Source organism: Manis javanica, chromosome 10 (assembly GCF_040802235.1).
Source record: "Manis javanica isolate MJ-LG chromosome 10, MJ_LKY, whole genome shotgun sequence".
NCBI classification, from domain to species: Eukaryota; Metazoa; Chordata; class Mammalia; order Pholidota; family Manidae; genus Manis; species Manis javanica.
Genome location: NC_133165.1, coordinates 28,020,549 through 28,035,473, shown reverse-complemented (window position 1 = coordinate 28,035,473; position 14,925 = coordinate 28,020,549). Strand labels below are relative to the sequence as shown.

The following is a 14,925-nucleotide window of genomic DNA, read 5'->3' as shown; positions in this document are numbered from 1 at the left end:
AGAGTTAGAGGAAATTAAGGCTTTTTCCTAGTTCCAGCCTCTACCCTACATGAAAATCCCCTCTGTGATATCTCTTGTGTTCAATATTGCCTGTTTTGCAATGCAAAGGACTTTTTACTATATACTGGAAATATAAACTATTTCTTTAAATGATAAGTTTGGATATTTGAAAATTAAGCTTTGTGCAATAACTAATAAACGAGGCTTTAATATATTCTGAATCCATTTCAAAGAATCTTATCTAATAGGAATAGATTGTGTCTTGGCATTTCTCTGCCAACTTTGAAAGGAGATAAATGATGGGCAGAATGACTCACAGACAGTGACACGCAGACAGGGTGACAAATGAAAGGAATCTGAGAGAACAATGGGAATGAAGCATGGCACTGCGTCACTTTGTGATTTAAAGAGAAGTGGGGGAAGAAGTCACCATCAAGGAGATTACAGCACAATAATATCAGAGATTAACAACAGAACCTGGACTGTGTAGGAAGGAGATGAAGCGAGGTGTGTTTGAGAAAAACAGCTTTGAAAAGACTCAAGTGAAAGCAACTGGGAAACTTGTGGCTGTAGGGGAGCTGCTCTGGCAGAAGACGATCAGATAAGTATTTTCTATATAAAAAGCATTGCCCCCTTAATGCACAAATGATGACTTGGTCAAACCCATCTTCTCTGACTTCACTTTGAGGATGAAGATGATGGCAGCCTGATAACTCTTGAGAAATGGCACTGAATTGTTCACTCCTTATTATGGCTTTGTCAGAAGTGGTTTTATTGAAAGAAACCTCTCCCACGGCTGCAGGGGCAGAGTCTCTAAGTCGGCTCTGTAAATTAGGTTTTTTTCTCTACCCCAAGTTCATAAGAATTAGTCTCTGATCTCAGAAGGAAAGATGCAATGGTAATTGGGTCTTTAAATGATTAAGAATTAATCAGTCCATAAAGCCTTAGGAGCCTGGGTGCCCCTGGTGTGCTCAATATGCTCTGGGGGTCTGGGATTGTCCCGGAAGGGGTTCCTTTCCTTCAGGCACTAGCTAACTAGTAGGAAAGACACCACACACACAACTGGTGACCAGTGTTTCATGATGTCCTGTGTTGTTAACCTATAAAATACATCACGGGACCACTGGGATTGAAGAAGCTCTCCTCTTGCGAGGGGCTGGAGGCAAACCCCTCATAGATCACTCCTCCTCAGTGCCAAATATGCAAGCCCACTTCAGCCTTGCAAGTGGAGTGAGCCTCACTCACACATTTACTGGGGGCCTACCATGCACCCAGCACTTTTCTAGGCGTTGAGGGCTCAGCAGAAAGCAGATGTTCCTAGTGTGTCAGAGGGTCACAAAACATGTCCAAAAACTAAGTGGAACAGAGAAACTTCCTGGCCCCTGGTGTTGGGGAAGGTGTTATTGATGAAAGGAGGAAAGGCATTTTTTTTATAAGACAGTGAAGAAAGAATATGAGCTATGATTTACTGACTGTCCATGCTAAGCTAGGTTTGAGGCCAGGATTTTACAAGTGCCAGTTCATGCAAACCTCATAACAACCCTTTGAGGTAGATGATATTATGCCCAGTTTAAAGTTGAGAAAACCAAGGCTCAGAAGTGGGGTCACTTGCCCAAAGTCATGCAGTCGGTACGAGCTGGGCAGGGGCCTCCCAGAGGCATGGCTGGTGGCCAGTTGCCCTGCTGGGACTGTGACTTCTCTCCACTGTCCTGAGTACAAGAGGCCGAGCCTCAAGCAGGCTGTACAGGGTGGGGGTGCTGAGGCACTAGAAGTAGAGCAAACAAACATGAGAGCAAGCCAATGGTGGCCTGCTTTTGAAAAGCCCACTCTAAAGCTCCTAATTTCTGTATTTAACAGAGTAGCTTTTTAACTCAAGTGGGGAGGCAGGGGACTCAGGCTTTCAGGCTCTTCTGAAGGACACTATTTAGCTGCAAGTACCTCTCAGTCACTTCTGCAATATGAGATTTTTTTCTTTTTTCTTTTTTTTGTCATGTAAGTAAACCATGGAAATGTTGTGGAGCTTGATTTGAAAGTTGTGTGGGAAGCACCAAATAGCCTGCAACCATGAGTTATGATGATTGTCATCACTATTGTCATTACTGATGTCGTAGAGTTAAGACCTATTTGGATCTAAGATGCACCACACTATGACCTAAAACTTCCCCAATCCATTCAGATTTAGAAGAGTGGAGTATTTATTATACTCACAATTCACGAGAAGCAACTGTCTTCCAAATCAGTTCTGTAACCAGTTGTACCTAAATTGGTTTGAATCACAAATCTGCAAATATTTCTATATTTAGAGATAAGGTGTTTTACCATTACAGAAAGCCTATTATTTTATAGATATAGCAACATTTGCTGAAAAATGTATTTTAGTCAGAGGAAATCAAATAAGCAAATAGTAGGAAAGATATGTAAATCAGTAGAACATAATAACTGCACAGAATAAAAAGAATGTTCTATATTGAAAGTGTGCAATTTGGCTTCAGCTGACAGAGTCTTTATGAAATTCTAACACTTAGTTATTTGATACCAATGATAGATGACTAAGAGTTCTCAAAGGTAGTTTTAAAAATGTGAATGCACAGTGGATTACGTGGATTTGCTGGTCATGTACTCCAATACTATAAAAATTAAAAAAAAAGATTCCTCACATGATGGGAGAGGGAAAGACGCAGGACCACAGCTGAGCAAGGGCTGGGTGCTAGGTGCCCAGACTCTTGGCAGTGTGACCTGAGCCCAAGGCATGTGGGCTTCAAAGGGAAGGTACAGCCAGCAGGAGGACCCCCCATGGCCCCTAACACACTCACATTTACTCAGATGCCAACCAACTGTCTTGCACTTAGACAGGGCCTATGGTGTACCAAACACTGTCAGGCACTGAGAATGCAAAGCGTGAGAATGCCATGCAGGCCCTTCTTGGTCAGTAGGGAAGGCATCATGAAAATAGGCGCCTCCACCCTGGATCATCAGTGCTCTGATGGAGGACTGATGGCTGCATGTGCTGGGAAGCTCTGTGAGAGCCACCCTAGTGGCCCAGTGGCAGGAAGGGTAGATGAATCCTTCAGGGGGAGACAGCCGAAAATGTTAAGTCTTTTGGAGGGTGAGCTAGGGGGCAGAGAAGGGCAGAAAGGGCCAGTCAGTGGTCCAGTGGCTAAGTGGGAGCACAGATTGTATCAGCCCAGGCACAGACCCCCACAGCAGGTCAGTGCAGAGACCTGGCAATTCCACGAGCACGTCCAAGCTGGAGGGCCTCTTGGCTGCAGTGCCCAGGCCCCTTGCTGACCCTCTCAGACTTGAGACATCTGTTATTTCATGACTCCCTAGGGCGACCTTTCCTCCTAGCCTGTGACCACCTCTACAGAGAGCAAGGGGTCAGCCTGCAGAGAGGCCAGCTAGCAGGTAAGGTGGGTTTTTTTCAGGTCATGGAGGCACAGCACCAGGCCTTTCTGAACCAGCTGCTACCGCATTATCCCTCCACTGTTACTACCCCTTCAGACGCCACAGACAGTGGCCGCTAGAGAGCTGCTTGTCTGTCATCCTGTATGGATGGAACAAACACAGGAGCCCACGTGCTGAGCACTTAGCAAGTATTTTTTCATTTATAATTCTGTCGGCTGGAGTCTAGGGATTCAAAGACACATGAAAACTGGCCCTGTACTCAGTGTTCAGATTCTATTTTTAGGGAATGATTTCTGCCTATAGAATCCTTCCTACAATGAGGTAGGCATAACCCAGTAAGAAAATCTTCTCAGAACAGCCTTTACCAGTGGCCCAGCATGTCCTGTGCTAGCCAGGGAGGGCTGCCTGTGCCCCTGAGCTGGCTGCAACCGTGACGCCAGCCCTTCTGTGCCTATTTCCAGGCTAACTTTTGTACATATGTCCCTGGAATATCTGGGAGGGCACCATTTTAAAAACAAATAAATAAATGTTGGAAAAATAAACATTTTTAGCTAGCTTTTCACCTCTCTGCCACAAGCAGACAGAGGGTCATGTAAAAACGCAAAGGTAGAAGAGATGGACAGTCTCCCACCAGGTCTTCTGGACCCCCAGGAAGGCCCAGATTAGAACTAATGGACAGCTGCCTGCTATCTGCAGGATCTCAAAAGACTTAATGGAAAGTGTCTCTGTGCCCGCAGGGAGGCAGCGGCACTGACCTCACTGCGTGGCCCCAGTGACTTTCACCGGACAGTCTTACCTCAGTGGGCTGCCTGACATTGCTCGCTGATCAGAAGTTCTGATGGGCATTAAATGGAAAAGTGGATGTATTGTGTGACTTATGTGCAATGTGGCAAATACAGTCCATCATAATATAGTGCCAAGGGGGAAATATGATAAAAAGAGATCGATGAGGATGGAAGTCAATAGTCAAACCGAGGTTACAAAAAATACCTCCACAAGCGTATATGCCTGTGGAGGCATAAGGCAGGGGCCTCTGACTGCAGGCTGGGACCCAGTGTGACTGTTACATGCTAAGTAACGTCACTTGGAAGGGGGTGACTGGCCGTAACGATGCGGGTAATCAGGAGATGGTGACCCTGAACAGCTGCCACACTCACATCACTTCCAGCCGGGCTGTCCTGGAGTCGTTCCCTCCTTCAGAAACGACCTCACAGGTGTAGTCCCCGATGTCACCTGACCACGTCTGGCTGATGAGGAGGGACCCGCCCTTCTCCACCACAATTCTGGAACTGCTAGATGGGCTGATGACCATGCTGTCCTTCTTCCAGATGTAGCTGTGGGCCGAGCAAAATTTTGAGTTGGAAAAGATCAGAGTTAGTATCAAGCTAAGGGCCTTGCATTAGGAGCTTGGGCTGCTGATCCTCCCGCCTGTTAAAAAGCAAGAAACTGGCGACCTTGTGAATGTATTAAAAACCACTAAACTGTGCTCTTTTAAAGGGTAAATTTTATGATATGTGAATTATATCTTTAAAGAAGAAAGAAAAGAAAAAGGGAATGCAACCAGATATCTTGGTCATAATGCAAATATAGCTGTTAACAACAGGGCAGTAGAGATGCCTGGAAACATCCGTCTGGTCTCTGGGTTTAGATGGCAAGTCTGTAGAGTCATGGACAGACCTGTCACTTACTAAAACTGCACTTTACATTCTCCTCCAGGAATGTTCCTGAAGGGCAAGAGCTGTTGTCTGAATGGGAAGCAGTGACTGTTTAAAAAAATACTGAGTGGAATTACTCAACTTGTGGAAAAAAAAAATAGATCACACCCCATTCTGGCAGATTGTCCTTAAAATTGCATTTCTTTCTTTAATTAATTCAATTTTATTTAATTTTTTAATGACAATTTTAGCACATTTTCCATTTCAAATGAAGACTTAACAGCCTGTCTAGTATTTGGATGTCAGTGGGTGGGGCCTCTTCTCTCCGCTACGGGATGAGAAGTGCTGGCTTCCCTTTCCAAAATAATTTGCTTGGATTTTAAAAATATACCCAGTTCTTTAAAAGTTAATGTGCATAGAGCACAGACATTTACAAACTGCTTATATAAAATTACCATTACCCTGAGGCAGCAGCGCTGATTCCCCAGAAGGAAGTGAATAAATTGCTCACTTTGGGGTTCAGTGCTCAGCTGTGACTGTCGCTGAGAGGCTGTGCTCCTCAGGGCAGAGAAACCCTGGGACCAGAGGAGCCCCGAGAGGGAACGATCTAGTTCCTTCCCAGGCAGAAGGCTCTGATTAATCACACATAAAGATCTCTGAGAAAACCACGCAGATCCAAGGGATTCCTTGAGAACACCTAGAGGAGCAGGAAGCCAGCCTTATCTGCCTTTCATTCTCTCCAATCACATTCCCAGGTCTTCAGAAAGGAAAAATTCTTTCCCGGGCACGGTAACTCTCTCTAAGACAGTCTCTGAGGATTCTCCAGGTAATCTTTAACTTGTTAGTTTTTGTTTGCTTGCTTTGCATTCTGCATTCTTGTAACTAAACTGAACTTCATTTCTGAGCTTTGGGGAACTTCAGAGAGCCAGGTGGAGATATGGAAACTCACAGTTTGCCCTAGAAGAGTGAGAAAACAGCTTAGTCTCTGAATCCAGTTAATAATGTATGCATCAATAGCCATCTCCCTCTGCTCAGAGTGAAATGTTCCAGAAAGAAGGAAGGCATATTGATTCTATCCATTTGGTTTAACTGCATGCCTTTTGGGCTAAGGCCAGAATGAAAATACTAGGATGATTGTATCTTTTCTTTTTAGATTAATTTTCAAGGCTGATTCTGAAGATCTACCTGTTCTGAAAGTGGCAGCTTTTTGGGAAGAAGCTTGCCACCAACAGTCCCCTGTGTTTGCTGCCATTGCATTTATTTTATCTAGAGTGTAATAATTTTCATCGTTACCTTCCCATCTGAACCCAAAGGTGGGATACTACAATTCCTTTAGTGAGTCTTCGTTGCCCACTTTCTTCTTCTCCTGTTGCCTGTTAATGCACTGGGCAGCTGTGTCTGCTTCCCCTCTGTGTGGGCGCCTCCCTCTTCCATTTCACGAGGAAACTATCCTTGGAGCAGAGAAGCCCCCTCTTGAGTATTGCTCAGCCTCAACTGTAAACACTGGTGAAATCCTATTCAATCCCTCTGGATTTTTCTCTCATTAAGTATCAGCCTCTGACAAGTACGTTTTATAGATAGTGTATTAACCTTGGCAGAAAAATCATGAAAAGCTGCATTGAAGTCATGAAGTGGAACATAGTTCACTGTAAATAATACATAAGGCTGGGGTGGAAAATGGGATTTGTGTGATTAATGATGGAGCCCGTGACCGTAATATGCTGTAATCAGGGATCTGGGCTGAATTCAAAGTCCCTAAAATTCCCCTTCTCATCTCCACTTCACTTCCTAAGTCCACAGAATATTAGTGAGTCCCCAGCTAACTACTGAGCTGACCGGAGAGAGATCCGGGGGTCATGTGTGGCTCCGCAGTGCAGTGTGGCTGTGGTCCCCTTGATCACCACGCGGTCTTTGGGAGGGTTAACGATGGATGTTCGATCTGTAAAAACACAAGTCACAGTTCAGACAAAATTACATACTTGAGAGTTTCCTCCCTCAGGGGATGATGAATTGGTCATCTGATATCAAAACCTGCAAGTTTTCTCTTATTTGGACAAAATCAGTGTACAGGGAAGCACTGGGAAACATGTGGGGAATTGAAAGCAAGCCTTTCTGTCTGCAGCAAAAGAAGTCCAGCTTGCTGTCCCTCTCAGGTCATCCCTGAACCTCTACATGCTGGAGCAAATGATTATAGGCAAATATTTATGAGGCTCTATACTCTCAGGTAAAAATCTTTATTACTTCCCAAGATAGTCAACATTCTGGTAATTTCTACTGTCCACATAGCCCTTCATGACTTTGCAAAGTGCTTTCATTCCACTGTTTTATCTAATCCTCACCACAACCTCGTGAGGTTGTGATATCACTACCCCCAGGTTTCAGGAAGGAAAAGTGATGCTCAGCGGGAGCGGCTTGCCCCGTGTAAAGTGTGGGACCTGGTGCTAATGCTGGTTGGGAACACCGTCTGACCTGCAGCTGCCCCACACTCCACAGCTGCCACGGAAACAGCCCTGGTGACAGCCCTGTGTCACGTGTCTCCACACTGCACAAATCTGAGATAGACGCTGCTCTGGCACCAGGGACTTTGAGTTACAAGACTAAGTTTAAGGCCAGTCTGATGCTTGCTAGCAGGGTGTCTGGGAAAACACCCTGGAGCTTTAGTTTGCCTGTCCATGAAAGGGGAACGCTACCATCATTCACATCTGTACAGCAGAAAGTAGGCAGTGTTTGGGAAAACGGTCTGCCAGCCACAGTGTTGTACCAATTGCTCTAGAATGGTTATAGTTTTGAATGTTAGCAGGTCTACAAGTTTTTCTGATGAGTGTGCTACACAGATGCAGATATCAGTACTTCCTAAGCTTATAAATATGTGGTTCATTTTTATGGACACATGATGAAGCAGGTGTAGTAGGTAGAGTGAACCACCAAATGGAAGAAAATCTATTTTTTAATACTTGACAGTATTGGGGGAATTTGGATGCATTTCTTTTAAACTCACGGTATTTTTAGGACACCTGATAAATTAGAAAGGGTTGTTTATCAAGGTCAGCATCAACTATATCATAGAAAAAGTTAAAGGATATGAAATAAAGCACAATAATTTAGTTTTTCTTCAAGGGAAGTATTTTAACAAATTATTTAATCATACAACTTAAAATTTTCTTTCCTCATATAGATAGCTTTATGAAAATCTGTTAGTGAGCAGTGTCTTTTGCTTTTGAGCAATGATCTTTTAGTAATATAGATATGGATGAAGCTGAGAGGAAAAAGTACCCTGACAATAGAGTGTGGGGTGGGAGTGCCAGAGGGCAGAAGTACTTGAGAATCTAATCCCTCATGCTCTGGAAAACAATTTATTCTGGACTTCAGACACCTATGTTGCAGATAGAAAAGGAGGAAACAAAAGCTGGAGAAGCAACGAAGCTATTTCCTTAGCTCACTTCTAATGTACGTTAGAAGGAGACGTTCATACTGAGACACCAGTTTTTGCTGGTGATGATGGATGGTACAGGAAAAATACACTTTCTCTAGCATAATTCTTGAGTCCGTTTTCTTATGTAATGCTCATAAAATTAACCAACCTGTCAGTTTTGTTATTTGGGCTAGTTTGGGATAAATATCCCTGGCTCTACTGACTTTATAAAGTCAGTCTTTCATTTCTCCTGAAACATCCCTGTTAAATCTTTGAATACATGTTCTAATTATTCTTTCAGAAACTGAAAAATTAGTCAACAGATTTCTACAAATTAGTTGTAAAAATAACCATTCTCTTTTGATTGAGCTGGGGAGTCCAGGAGCTTATTGATACCCCCACAGCCCGGGTGGCGTGTGAGCAGAAGGCTCTTCTGTGTAGGCCACAGTCCTTACTCCACACGGTCAGAGCTGCGGACGCGCTCAGGGATCCCTCTGTGTTGGCTGCGTAGCAGGTGTAGATGCCAGCATCCTGGATGAAGACAGGGGTTATCTGTAGACCCCCGGATTCAAGGAGCATGAACCTAGGAATCTGCACAGAGCCACTGGCCAGAATGTGTTTTCCTGAAGAACAGTAGAGAAAACAGGAATAAGACCATAACGCTCAAAAAAGGTAATACTTGGAGCCACAGCCAAGAAAATAACTTGAGGAAACAATCAGAGTAAGAGGAAAACTTTATGTACGAAACAACCAAACACTTTCCTTTAGCATCATTTAGGATAACGGAAACCAAGAATATCCCAACTGTACAATACTGAGAAATTATGACCCATGTGCAGTTGTTATCTTCAGGTGATGGTTTTATTAGAAGAATATCTATATAAGGTATCATTACATTCTATGTCAGGATAGAAGAAAAGAAAATAAATAAAATAGAAGAATCCCCTCTCCTTCTTATCAGTCTGAGTTTCCCAGATCTTTATGTTTATAAGCTATGTTCTGCGTGCATGGATTAGACCTTTGAGAGTTGAGAAGCCACCATGTGGTTTCTGGGTAGCAGGAAGTTTTGAGGACTCACCCAGGGATAGTCCACCAGGTGTGACCAGTTAATTGATGTGAACTGGTACAATTCAGCATGGATCTATTAAGGATGGACTTTGTGTGCCGTCCATTTAGGGACTGTCTCCACCCTGTAGAAGGGGCTGTGGGAACTACGGAGAAAGCCTGTGCGTGACATCACTCTTCACAGGCCCTGAAAGCAGCTGGAATTAGATCATCATGTGTGTCAGACCGGGGAGGACAAAAATGAGCCTGTGTATAAGCATTTCTTTCTCTCTTTTTATTTGAGTTAAGTTTTACCCTATGTAGCTCTGTTAAATTACACACAGAGAAGGCATCTTAAAAGGTCCCTTTGAGTCTTTGTCCATGAATGCTTCAGACTTTGAGTTTTCAAATCATCATTTTGTTTTTTTGGATTTTTTATTAAAATATAATTGACATACAATTATTAGTTTATAGTTGACATACAATATCCTATTAATTTCAGGTGTACATCATAGGCATCTTTCTTTCTTAAAAAAAGGGGGGGGGGACACATTATTCTTAATTTTAAACATTACCAGGTAAGAACTTCTCCGTTTCCCAAATGGGGAAACTGAGTCCTGACAGTGCTATTCTGAATCCAATTCCTAGTATTTTAAGGAGCCTCATGAGGCCTTAGTTACCCTATGAAGCACTTAGATGGAGGAAACTGATGGTCACACATTCTAAAAAATGCCTGTTTCCTTTTCTAGATGGTAAACTCCACAATGCTTATAGGGTCTTGCCTGTTTCACTCAGCCTGGTATCTGGGGCATCTAGCACCTGGTAGGTGCTCTGTAAATTGCTAATCAATCTTCATTGAAGGAATGAGTGAAAATAAGACCAGTAAAACCCAGCCAATGACCTCATTTTCTGTGCTGGCCATGCTGCTGGGGCTGACACAAGCCACCTACCTCTCTTCCATGTGATGGCAGGTTTGGGGGCCCCGGACACCTCACACCTCAGAATGGCTGTCATCCCATCGGTCACGGTGGTGTCCACGGGAAGCTGAGTAAATGCTGGTGCAACATCTAAGCGAGAAGTTAAACAGTGAAATGTTCAGCACATTGTCCCTCAGAAATGTTCAAACCAGCCCAGAGGAATAGCACATATGGACTTTTATAGAACTAATCACAGAGATAGCTATGGTGATAAAAAACGAAAATCTTTCAGGAGTGACTACAGCCTTCCATTATCCATCTCCCAGGAATTGCCTTTCTGTGTTTACAACCTAAAGAGAAATACAATCTGGTGATGTAATGGGCACATAGCAGGGACAGTGCAGGGGCCCAGGAAGAGTTGTGTTAATTGAATATTAAATAGAGGAGAGACATTCATTTAGTTAAACCAAAGAAGCTGCTTGCACTATTTAGAAAAAGCTAAGCTTTGAATATTAAGAATCATCTAAAAGATGACACTTACACATATTCTAGATTTGTTCTGATAGTTACAATGACCAGATTTTGAGGACTACATTGATTTCTGGGAAGTGCTGAGGGCCCCGAGCATTGGGGGCTCTTCTGGCTCACAGGGAACTGCGTGGGCTTCCAGCCCCACAGCCCTGAGTCAGACCGAGAGGACAGAGCAGCTCCGGCTGGCTTCAGCGAGGGCTCCTGTCACTTCGCACTACTTTGCTAACAACTCAGCTGGAAATCCCTGAACACCAGTGATCTGCTTCTCCCCAGTCTTGTGTGAGGGCTGCTGTGGGCTGGTGCCCTGAGGGGAAGAAGTGGGCAGGACTCCGGGAGCCCAAGGCCCAGTTCTGGCTCTGCTCTCACCTGGGGGGAATCCTCCAGCCCAGTAAGTCCTGTTGGTTCTGCCTCAAAGCACCCCCGGAGCTGATCGCTTCTTCCCCCTGGATGACTCCTCCTAACTGGTCTCAAGCCTTCCACTCTTCCCCTCACGGCCATCTGCCCCCAGCTTTGGTGCTCTTGGAAAGCTGTACATGGAAATCTGCCACTCCCCAGCTCACAGCCCCAAGGCCTCCCCCTCCCTCTGCCCCTGCTCCCCCTCCAGCCTAGGGCCTACCAGGGCTCCCTGCTTGTCTCAGGCTGCAAACACCCCTGCCTCCTTTCTCCCTAAGTACATTTCTAGCCAAGCTTGTCCCTCTGAGACACTTACAGTCCCCTGTTCCCCAACACCACGGCAGGCTCCTCTTTCTCTCGGGGCCCCAGCTCCAGGGCCACCGCAGAGAACCCTCCCGTCCCCTCTGAAGGAACCTCCCTGGTCATGCCCGCCCTGCCCGTTCTGTTCTCTTCACAGCACTCATCTCCAGGAGAATTATCTCCTCCTTTACTGTCTCTCCTGCCCCAGGACCTTCCATCCTGGGAGCCCGAGAACCTCCCCTCTTTCTCTAGCTCTGTCCTCAAGCCTGACAGACCCAGAGAGTCTGACACAGATGCTCAATAAATGTTTGTTAAACAGATGAATGAATACTGATTGTTTTACATACTATATTTTCCTTTATTAAAGGTGATATAATTTGAAAATACAAGAATTTTGCAAAATCCTGTACCTACAAAACAGGTAAGGTGGCATTACCATTATCATTTTTATATGTTTCACTTGCGTTTAAGTAGTACTTTTATTTAAATTTCCAATCTGATCCTCATAAGAACCCTTGTGAACTGGGCTGGGTTGGTTCCATTTTGCTGATAAACCGAGGCTGAGAAGTTAATGTCCCGTAATTCTTTCCCTAGAGCAGGGGTTGGCAAACTCAGCCCGAGGGCCCAACTCCACCTGTTGTTGCCTCGGCAAGTAAAGCTTCCCGGGACACAGCCGAGCCCATGAGCTCGCTGTCTCTGCTGCTCACGCTGCTCCAGCAGAGGCCAGTGCTGCTGGGTAGAGGGGCAGGGCAGAGACTGCCACCCTCAAGCTGGAACTATTTACTATCTGGCCCCTCAGAAAAAGTTTGCTAATCCTTGCCTCATAACATCCCGGGCCACAAATGCAACATACGTTTCAAATAGTTCTAATTGATCAAAACTCAGTTTCTGGATTAAGTACCCAGTATTATTTCTACTGTTTGAAGCAAATTGGTTTCCTATGCTGCAAACCAGAGGATAAATTTGACCCCTGAGCAAGGCTCAAGGAATTGGCCCCCTAGTTTACTAAAATATATGGATGAACTTTTAAATATTTCTTCAGTCTCAGGAATTCCTAAGTTCTGGCTGACAAGAACCCTGGCTATGTGTACACTGATGATGATACACCTTCTCAAATGGCTCTCACTCCTGAAATTATTGGCATTTTGCCTCCAAAAGGGCAAACATGAAAGGTTTAATTCCATAATCACTAAATTCTATTTCATTTTAGAAGAACAATATTACAACTATGGGAAACTAAAAACAAGACCCAGAGATACAATGAAAACCTTTATCTTTATTTTATTTTTTGAAGACGTGTGCTGAAGTATTTCTATTGGATATTGGATTTTTACTTCTTTTACTATGGCATAGTAAAAGAAGGTCACAGAAGAACTAAAATTGCTCAGTAGAACTAAATTAGAGAATGAATATTAAAAAATGGAAAAAGATCAAAAGAAAACTATTAGGAAGGAGGGGTTCACTTAGAGTCCTTCCAGTTCTGCTTAGAATAATGTGCACTTTATTCCTCCTCAGTCAGGAGGGGGACAACCCCAGAGCTGGGAGGATCAGGCTTGCACAGCAGCAGAGAGGGTGCCAGGGGCTGGGGGACAACGGGATGTGTGTGCTGCTCCTAGGCTTCAGCACGCTGGACAGGCAGGCTAAGGTGCACCTACATGCAGCTGGCCCCCTCTGGCCACTGTACCCTGGGCAGTGGCCTCAGGGAAAGAGCAGATGCCATCATTTCCTGAGTGGTCGTTCTGGGTGGGGGATGTTGGGAAGCTCCGCCTGAGGCCCAGTGCAGACTGTCTGGCTTGGTTTCTGGGCTGTACTCACTGGTGACGCCCAGGTAGGTATGGGTCTGGATCTCCCCTCCTTCATTACTGGCAAAGCACTGGAAGATTCCAGAATCCTCCGGACGCAGCTTTTGGATGTGCAGGCCTCCACTTGCTAGCATTTTGTATCGAGGATTTTGGAGCTGGCTGATGGCGACAGCATCCTTGTACCACTGGAGGGTGGGAAGAGGGACCCCTGGTAGGAATGGAAATAATCAGACACTTAAAAAAATTAAATTTCAAGAATTCCTTACATGAGGGCTGAGGCAAAAATGACTCAAAGGCTAAATGGCAATATTTTCATAAGCATTTTCTCTATGAGTCCCATCTACTACCCGTATGGTGTTATTTTTCTCATCGCATATGAAGAAATCAACACAGAGAAGCATCAAGAGCAAAAGCAGAAGCAAACGGCCGGCTCTCCGGCTCATATCCTCTGGAGTCCTGAGCCTGCAAGCATTTTGTGCTCTTGTCTAGAGAAAAAGTGATTCTGTGGCTGACTTTCACACAGACAGGGACAGTGATAAGGTCCCACCAAACCTATCCTCATCTGTTTCCCCAAGCCTTTTCTTTTTATTTGGAAAGGAAGTGATCATCACAACATCATAAGGTTCTGAATATTAGATTGTATCCATAATCCATACATATAAAACTCTTAGTGCCCAGCACAAAGGATAGTATCATGGGTTGTCATCACCACTGGCAGCTGTGGAAACGTGTACCTGTAAATGCCCTCTGTCTGAGGAGTTGGAGATCACTTCATCAGTGGCATCACCGGAGCAACTAATGAGGTTCAGTAACAAGTGCACAGGTGCATTTGGTTAAGGGTTAAGGACACACAATGGCACTAAACTGTGGATGTAGGAAAAGTTGTCTGGGCCCTCAGATGACCAGAAGGGGCTGCAGGATGGTTCCATCCTTGTACCCCAAAGCCCATTAAGCCCAGAGCATGGCCAGATTGACCAAAAGGACAAGGAGGTCATATTGAGGACAAGCATCCAGTTGCTGCTCCCCGGGGCCTCATCCTGATCATATGACAGTGAAACCAAGGCCTGGAGTCAGGGAGGCAGAGGCCATGCATGGTCCAGCTGGCCCACCTGCAGGAGGATGTGGCTGGGCTGGGGATGCAGGAGACGAAGGAGAAGCTCACAGGGTCAGAAGCTGGGCTGTAAATGAAGGGTCTGTCCTAAGCCTGAGAGCTTGAGGGCCTCTGCTGTTCATCTCCCACTTGGCTGTGGTCAGTACCTGTGTCCAGGTGTGGAGGCATGCAAGCAATGCTCCCCCCAGTGGCCCCCTGCACGGGACAAGCTCTGATGGGGCAACACCAGGCTCCTCCTCTTAGCAGCTTTTCCAGGACACTGGGGTGACTGCCAGTAGGGAACACTGCCTCCTTGGGATTTCTCCCTGCCCTTTCCTGATGCCAAGAAAGGTCAAATCACCCAAGAAGTATAAAT

The 14,925-nt window shown here is 45.0% G+C and overlaps 1 protein-coding gene across 11 annotated transcripts in view; it reads right to left on the bottom strand.

Moving 5' to 3' along the window:
* SDK1 (sidekick cell adhesion molecule 1) overlaps positions 1-14,925 on the bottom strand; it is a 1,045,458-nt gene that overhangs the window by 232,954 nt on the left and 797,579 nt on the right. For 10 of the 11 annotated variants that reach the window (XR_012122096.1, XR_012122097.1, XR_012122095.1 and 7 more), the window contains 5 exons: positions 13,473-13,667; positions 10,467-10,583; positions 8,928-9,095; positions 6,897-6,999; positions 4,563-4,739 (listed from right to left, as the gene is read on the bottom strand). Coding sequence is in view for 7 of the 11 variants with exons in the window: in XM_037008170.2 (XP_036864065.1) it covers positions 4,563-4,739; positions 6,897-6,999; positions 8,928-9,095; positions 10,467-10,583; positions 13,473-13,667 (760 nt within the window). In the remaining 4 variants the exon portion in view is untranslated. The remainder of the gene's footprint in view (positions 1-4,562; positions 4,740-6,896; positions 7,000-8,927; positions 9,096-10,466; positions 10,584-13,472; positions 13,668-14,925) is intronic. The other variant, XM_073214961.1, reaches the window with a different exon arrangement.